The sequence below is a fragment of the Phytophthora parasitica genome (assembly GCF_000247585.1).
Source record: "Phytophthora parasitica INRA-310 unplaced genomic scaffold supercont2.50, whole genome shotgun sequence".
Taxonomy (NCBI): domain Eukaryota; phylum Oomycota; class Peronosporomycetes; order Peronosporales; family Peronosporaceae; genus Phytophthora; species Phytophthora nicotianae.
The window spans coordinates 205,269-213,391 of NW_008649036.1; the positions used below are offsets into that span (position 1 = coordinate 205,269).

The 8,123-nt window shown below is 43.9% G+C and overlaps 4 protein-coding genes across 4 annotated transcripts in view; 3 read left to right on the plus strand and 1 right to left on the minus strand.

Annotated features, from left to right (window-relative positions):
* The window catches only part of PPTG_15579 (hypothetical protein), a 1,422-nt gene extending 1,094 nt beyond the window's left edge, over positions 1-328 (plus strand). The window contains exon 2 of the mRNA XM_008912832.1: positions 144-328. The gene's annotated coding sequence lies outside the window, so the exon portion shown is untranslated. The remainder of the gene's footprint in view (positions 1-143) is intronic.
* A 994-nt stretch (positions 329-1,322) lies between these two features.
* PPTG_15580 (hypothetical protein) lies at positions 1,323-2,537 on the minus strand (the record flags this gene model as incomplete). The annotated part of the gene is made up of 1 exon (XM_008912833.1): positions 1,323-2,537. One exon carries the CDS (start codon positions 2,535-2,537, stop codon positions 1,323-1,325), a length of 1,215 nt encoding a protein of 404 aa, XP_008911081.1.
* A 2,069-nt stretch (positions 2,538-4,606) lies between these two features.
* On the plus strand, positions 4,607-5,167 carry PPTG_15581 (hypothetical protein; the record flags this gene model as incomplete). Its single annotated transcript, XM_008912834.1, has 1 exon — positions 4,607-5,167. One exon carries the CDS (start codon positions 4,607-4,609, stop codon positions 5,165-5,167), a length of 561 nt encoding a protein of 186 aa, XP_008911082.1.
* Positions 5,168-5,193: 26 nt separating this feature from the next.
* Positions 5,194-5,577, plus strand: PPTG_15582 (hypothetical protein; the record flags this gene model as incomplete). The annotated part of the gene is made up of 1 exon (XM_008912835.1): positions 5,194-5,577. The coding sequence occupies one exon, from the start codon at positions 5,194-5,196 to the stop codon at positions 5,575-5,577; it is 384 nt and encodes a 127-aa protein (XP_008911083.1).
* Between the last annotated feature and the right edge of the window lie 2,546 nt (positions 5,578-8,123).

Here is an 8,123-nt window from a genome sequence, read left to right on the forward strand (position 1 = left end):
GGAGTTTGTTCTTATACTTAATGCCACCCCGCCAAGACATTATTTTTCGCTGATCTGTCAGTTTTGGTCAGATTCTTACAAACTGACACGGATTGGTCAGCGACGAAAGCCAGTGGCTACCTAAAGATGGGATTATTGTAGAGGTCGAATCTACAAGAATACAACATCTCGACTTGTGGAAAATAGTTTCAGTATTTTGCCGAATTCGTGTCAGTTTGAAATGTACGAAAGTCCGTCACGCTCCACTCTACAGTGTTGTATGCTCATCGTTTGCGGGGAATGTAATCTACTGTTCTATGCTTACAGTATTCGATTGTATTATACATTCCTCAGTTTTAACGGGCACGGGCCATGCTGCACTCATGGTGTATGTAGGATCGGATGAGGAATCGATACAGTATGAGGTCGATTTTGTACTAAGAACAAAAGTAATTTTATCAGTTGTGATAGTTACTCAGCACCGAATACATTGATAGCAGAACTTTTTGATGCAAGCTAACTACTAACTGTAAATTACATCCAGTTTACTACACATAGTTTACAAGTTTTAATAGTACAGGCGACAACGCATGTATTTGCATACAGCATCGAAAATAAATGCATCAGGCGACAACAATTATGCATCGTGACCGGGACATCATTATCAAGCATTTGAAATTGGGCGAAAGATGTATGCGTATGGTACTTGTTGTGACACGAGCAAAACTCTGGTCCTCGGGCATGGAGGATGACGTTCGTATGCAGAAACTACGAATTACTTCGAAAGTAAAGAGCTTTGAGCTTTTGCAGCGACGGATAAATCTATTCTTAAAAAAGAGAGATTGTCGACTGAGCTACCTGGAGCGACTGCTCTCTGTTTATAACGATCTCAATACCATGCGTGAAAAACGCACGAGGACAGCCTCCGCTGCTCGTGTCAAGTGCGTGTGTGGGGCACAAGAACTGAGTTTCAAGTATAAGGTATTTCAAGTAAAAGGCAATTCAAGTATGGCAACAATAGGTACATTTATGCATTAATTCACGCTTGAAACCAATTGCAAAATTGTTGTCGTATGATGTATTTATTATCGACCCGGTACGCAAATTCATGCGGTGTCGACGGTGAACTGATAATAACGCTTTTGATGTAAGTTGTATTACAGCAGCATGAGCAAACGCAAGATATTAAGATCAACCGTTTTACAATGTAGTAAATTGCGAAGTGTTAAGACCAGAATGCGAAGTTCTTATGAGTACATCTCGCTGTGGTAGTCGTACATGTAAGTTCTAATAGTAATTACTATTAATACTTAAGTATTAGTATTGCGGCGGTAGGAGACATTCTATGCGGCGTTAAACTTATTCCTGTAACTCCACCTATAAGCCCCTACAAGTTTCTTCCCCCCATCCGAAGACCCAATCATCTTGAAGACGTCAGCCGGGGTTCTCTCCATGGCCAGCCACTGGTTAACTAGCTGATTCTGCAAGAATGGGATCACACTGTCTCCAGCCTGTTCTCTAGGTGCAACAAGCATAGTTGCCAGGTTTTTCTCTCCATACCTCGCCCACAGACTCTTAAACGGAGTTGTGTTCTCCCCACTCCAATTTTGCAGGAATTTCCCCCAAACCACGAAATTCGAGTTTTCAAGCGTGACTCCAACCTTATTAAGTCTCAGTTCTTTAAAGATGTCATCGCTGTTGAGACCTATGTCTCGCCAGTGTTCGAACTGCTGGTTCTGCAGTCTCACCGCCATCTTCTGGATTTCCACGTCCTTGGCCTTCGTCGCAGTTTGTTGCAGCATCCTAGCAATGGCTTCATCACCGTAGCCTCCCTTGAGAACTTCAACCATAGTCAGCGACTTGGAGTACCGCACATTATAGTCGACAAGGTATTTGTTGAGCGCGAAGAAGCTCGGGTTGGTAAGCATATCGTCCAATTTGCCTTTGTCTCCGAGTCTTAATCTGGTGAAGACATCTGTTGGTAAGAGGTCCAAACTCCTCCAATACTTGACCTGTTGCTCCTGCAAGCTCGATGCAACTCGCCTTGTATCCACAACGCTCGACTTTGAAGCTATTTCGAGCATCTTCACCAGAACATCGTCGCCATAGTGTTTCGTCAGAGTCGGTATCATCGATATCTCGTTCTTTCCTGCTTTGATGTTGTAGTCGGTCACGTACTTGACCCAAACGTGGAACTTCGGGTTCTCGAAAAGTGTGTCGCCTGCCTTGTCAAGCTTGAGCTTCGAGAAAACTTCGTCTCCTGTTTTTCCCTTCTTGAGGTATTTCGAAAGCTTGTTTTGGGTCCAGGCCGTCTTCAGTTTGTCAACGCCGGGGAGCGATTTAAAGTTAATCGCCCTCTCTTCGTCGTTATCCTCCGCCTCGGTAGTGTACACCCTCAAGGACCGCTTGGTGGGGATATTCTGCTGCTCTTGTGTGAACGAACGAGTCGTAGCAGAGAGGTCGACAGGGTTCCGGTTTGCGTCCGTCGCTATTGAGATGCCATCGATAGCTGTCAAGAGAATCGTAGCAGCTGCTAGCACCACATCATAAAGACGCATTATTGGCACTGCAGAGATTGTTGGAGCCTTGGAAGACTAATCCACCGGAGGGGAATTCGCAAACTGAGTCAAAAGCATTGCAGATGACATGGTAGACTGACTGGTTGAATACACGAAAGGCGAGCACAGTGTAATGTATGGTGTGATCGTACATGTACTGCACACTACAGTACATATTAAACCAAAGTCAGGTAAACACCACAACTGCACGACGCCAGAACGGTACCGACGATAGGCAGCCGATCCCAGCTTTGAAAGCGGGAAGGCTGTTTTCCCAGAAAGCCTTTCCTTCCTGACCCGGCTAGGAATTGGTTTTGGGATGGTACCCTTCAATTTATAATAAAAGATTATCTCTCGCCCACGTTTTACCGTATTTTGGCCAATTATCTTCGTTGAAATTAGTGTTTTGCTTTTCCTGCCACTTGATCGTTGTACCTTTTTCGAAACATTTGTTTGCGAGAAAATGATTCATCTAAAGATTGTGAACAGGGCAACTCGCAAATTGCGAGTCACAATGCATAGCGGAAATTTCACTTTAGCAGAATAAGATAGGTAGCTAGCTATCTCAAGCTAGGCGCCGAACGTTCATGAATTTGTTAATTTGAGCTAACAACGTTACCTAGCTGGAGTATGGAAACAAAAAGTTTGAGTGATATTGATTTGTAATAACTCGCCTCGTTCAGAGCAGAACTATGCCTGCGACGCACAAATGTAGTTAGATACTTATATTGCTATTTCAAAGTCCTCCCAGCCTAAAGCGAAGCACCATAGTTTGCAAATCTCAACATTAGATGCTAAAAAGCAAGAATTATCCCAATCCCGTTTTCTAGGAAAGTAAAGAGACTAAAAGCAGAAAGTTTGCTCAAATCTCGCAACCATATGTTTTGTATAAAGCGCTGTCATTGGTCATAATCTTAGTTTACTTAGGATCCACTCGATTTGTACCTTTTTCGGAAAGTTTGTTTGTGAGACAGTCTCTATTAATGACTAAGAATTGCAGGTTTATCCGATTTAGCAGTATCCGATCAGTTAATGATCAGCGGGCCGTCATACCCCGTTGACCATGCCTTCCACGACTACGGGTGAGTGTAGTGTAGAGACTGTTGAGGAGTAAACAGCCACGAAATGCCTGCATACCTGAGCACGATTTTCAAGTAAAGCGACATTATGATCGTCAGTGGTATCTAGATTTGGCATAATCGTTGATAGGTGGCGTCCTAGAGAGGGCGGACCGCTTTTCCCGTCCAAAAGCGGCAATTTTGGTGCATTCTCCACAATTAGGAGCGCCAGGTGGCCGAAACAGCTTCCTTCCCTTACCCCTATGCTCTATATCAGAGGAGTTTAGCAAATCGGGTCCGGTATACTGAACCTCGTTTTGCCAAAATATCCTTACCCTATTCTCTGTCTGCTTTAGGGTTAAATCGATAAGCCAGCAAATCATATGTTCAAAAGTTCAAACTTCGAGCTTCCCTGGCCACAAAGATCAGTACATAATATGTAAAACCTACCGATTGAAATAGATGGACTGTGTTACGAATATGATGTGCCTATCATAAGGAATAAATATATACTCTGGGCAGGTTTGGATGACATTTACTAGCCAACTTCTAAATAAAGAGCACGGAGCTATTCTTCTAGATGTCCGATGTCCGTCAAACTACATCTGTTCTTACGAATCTCTGTTAGAAAGAGAATTGTACAGGAACTCCTAAAACCAAACCACTATAGCCGATAAAAGACGCAGAAGCGGAGTTTGTTCTTATACTTAATGCCACCCCGCCAAGACATTATTTTTCGCTGATCTGTCAGTTTTGGTCAGATTCTTACAAACTGACACGGATCGACGCTGCATAGCCGGTTAAAATTAATAAAAAGAAGGTCAAGTTCTTTATAATTAGTGCCATACCGTTATCATTGCAACGGAGTTTCAGTTGCAATGATTGCGGTATGACACTAATCTTATGCACCGCTGCATCGTGGGTGGATAAATAGATTCTGTATGCTGCCCTACCATACAATCACTTTTCAACTCGCTCAGTCACACACTAATCTCGAAAGCACAACCAACAATGCGATTCTTCTACACTGGAGTACTGGCTATCGTTTTCATGGTGTATACCGTCTGCGTTTCTACGGCAACTCACTTGCCATCTACACCCAACACTCGGAGTACCTTAACGCTGTCAGTTAGGTCGTTGAGAACTATCGAGAAGACCGACAGGATCGACGAAGAAAGGGGCGTCGCTGGAACGGTATCCAGTCTGGTTAAATCGAGTGCGTCCAAAGTCATCGAATCCGCGACTTTGAAAGCTTATTTGGCCGCGAACAAAGATGGGATATATGTTCTGAACAAACTGAAACTCGGTAACGACGTCCTGGAAGTTTTGGAAAGCCCCAAGCTGAGTAAGTTATCCAAGTACATTTCAGCTTACAATTTGAAGCACCCGAACGAACAAATCTCGTTGCTTGGAGTTCTCTCGACTCGCTACGGAGACGATGCTGTGGCAAAAGCCCTCGTAACTGCAAAGGGGCGCACCAACTCGGCTGAATTGGCGGAGAGTTTACAAAGACAGCAGTTGAACGGTTGGCTGGACAACCAGAAGACCATTGAATATGTCATGGGAAACTGAAGATTGGTGACGACTGGACCCTAACTATGTCGAGTCGGAGCTTGGACGCGTTGGACGAATATATCAGGCTGTTCAACGTTCGATACCCACCAGCTAAAACCGATATCACGACGGAGCTTGCAAAACGCTTCGGTGGCGAAGCCAAATTCGCCCGTTTGGTTGCAAGTGCTTTGCAATTGCCACAGTCAAGACGAATGTACGTCAATGCTGAAAAATTCCAAAACGCTCTATTTAAGCAGTGGAAGGATCGCGGTTTAGATCCCATGAGTGTTCATGTTCAAGTATTTAAGGTGGACGAGAACAATGTGGCTTCTGCCGGTTCTGCGTTGAAGAATGTTGTCGAGCGTTACCAGAGAGATGTCTATCGTGGCCCCGTTGAAGGTATTTTTGTAAATCCTCGTCGTTCGTAGTCGGCACGAAGACAATCAAAACGACAGTCGTTTCCCTGGGAAAGACTACTGAAGAAATTTAGGCTTGGAAGAGACGTTAAAAACTGAGATATCATTGTTGATCAGCATTTAACGAAAATATCCCATCGTTTTGACCAATAATTACCCTAAGGTGGTGACTTGTGATCAGTAGACACCCCCACAAGCTAATTTAGACAATAGTTGTTTTCAGACTCAAGTGCCTGTGTAATGGAAATAATGAGTCGCCTATTCTTTTGACAACTTTGGACGTGGTTCGAGCTTTAGGATCACGGAGAAGCGCTCTGCCTTCACTCGTATTGCCTCACCCGTGGCAGTAACCTCATTCTTTTCCCACCAGGAGACCCAACTGGCAAGGACCTGGTCCAGTTTGGGATGGCGCATCTTGTGTCGCGATATTTGTGGCCAACTGCGAGACCTGAAGTGACTGCAGCGCTTTTCTGCGCATCAATAGCTTCAAGATCATTGCTTGTATGGAACCAGAGGGAGACAGTAGATTATGTGAGAGATCGTAAATTCTTTGGGCCATGGATCTATTTCTTTGGAAGAGGTTAGCGTGGTACTACCATATTTGCAGTTGTTGAGTGTTAGTGAGTGTGACTGGGCTGCATTTTGGTGTGGCGAGTTAAAACTACTATCTGCTGTGCACTGTTCCAAACTGATGGTACTCGGATCCATTTTTGTGGTATTGTGCCTTTACAAAGTTTTGGCCAATCTGACCTTTAAAGGCAGGTCCTAAGCAAGGGTGGGTAGGGCTAAAGGTGGGATTTGAGGACGAACTGGAGTTGAATTGCTAAGCCAGGCCACTAAATAAAATGATAATTGACCAATAACACTGTTTGATTTTGCCGACTATGATCCAATAATACTTGATTGTGGAGGTCCTACGTAAGGGCTCCGATTTGATCTAAAGGGTACCTTTTAACAAATTAAGGGCTGCATGGCCAGTATTTGCCGGCCATTTACCCTTACGTAAGGTATCCACAACAGATTGATTTTACGGGCTACTCATCAGACATACGCGGGCGTGGCATTGTCTTGCAGTATGTCTACAATATTGAGATCAGCGTAGTTGCCGGTGTACTAGGCGTCTCGGCCAGAAGCCTTCGGAGATGGTACCATCTCTTCAAGACAACAGGAAATGTCGACGACACCCCAAAGAATGAGCGGTCACCTAAATGGCCGATTGAAGTGCAACAATTTACTCGCGAGCAACACCCCTTTTCTTTGATTGGCATCGTATTTTTTTCGTCACAGGGTTAGGCTAAATTTTAGTCGGAAGCACCCGATCAGATAGGAGGTCTTCCGTAAGGGCCACACTCCTACGTAGGACCATAAAACTGAGGGCGTTTTGGCAGAAAGGCACAATACATTCATGGAAAGGAATACCCTTAGACAGGAATAAAATGTGGGCTATTGGTGATATGACTGCCAAAGGGATCGTCTGTTTTATATTGATAAGCATGTTAAAATACATTTCTAACCAAGTTCGTGGACAAACGATTTAAGCGATTTAATGGATTTTACCGTGAAGTACAAGGTCCGTGAAGCAATGAGATCGTGGTTTACAACACGCAGCTCTGCATGTACTTTACGTTGCAATAGTTTATCCCCACGATACTAAAGTACTGGATGAGGTTGTATTGCAATATTTCCTTTCGTTGTCTGTGGTATTTACCGACAGCAAAGACTAGCGATATCGTAGTGCGGGCATACTTGACTGTGCGATAATGTAAATCATTTCAAGCACGATATCTAATGGCACTGCCAAAATCCCACAGATATCCAGTATTAGACCTCAAAACCAGTTATCTGTCATTTTCCATGTTACTGTTATACTAGTAGTGGTTTGTAAGACCAGGTAGGTTTTGACGATTAATTGTAGTAGTTGATCTGTTACCTATAGTATAATCAATAATCCACATCCTGACTTGATCATCGGGCTACTAATTAAAGACTCAGAAGACGTTTCTACAGCACAGTCAATCGTCAGTATGTAGAGCTACTAATTAATTGCTCGCTCGCTAATCTGATGGGTGATGGTCTTTACTGCCAGCACTTCAGTGCGAATAAGCTATTGGGTGCTTCCTGATATCCCATTTTATATTTGCGACACACATTTGTGTATTTTTTAGCGCTCGTCGTTGCTGGCTCGACAGAGAAAAATAGTGCGAACAACCACAAATTAAGTACGACAACGATCGCACAGAATAGCTTCACCATCTTTCCTCGAGACGGCGGATTCTGGAATGAGGAAGAACTTCTGTTCGTATTAAAGCGGAAATGAAGGCGTGTGACATAGACTTCCAACCAATGGTGAAAGGCCACTTTGTTTCGTGGTTGCAGCTGCGATAAGAAAAAATGCCGGCGTAATGTGCTGCGCCCAACGGAGGTTAGCTTGATTTTCACTTCGAATGAATTTCTCCTTTGCATGTTGCTAGAATAGGGACAATTGTGCTGCTGCAACCGATTCACTCTCCAGCTGAAACCCTCTCCTTTCTAATACCAAAGTGTCACTTCGCATCCAT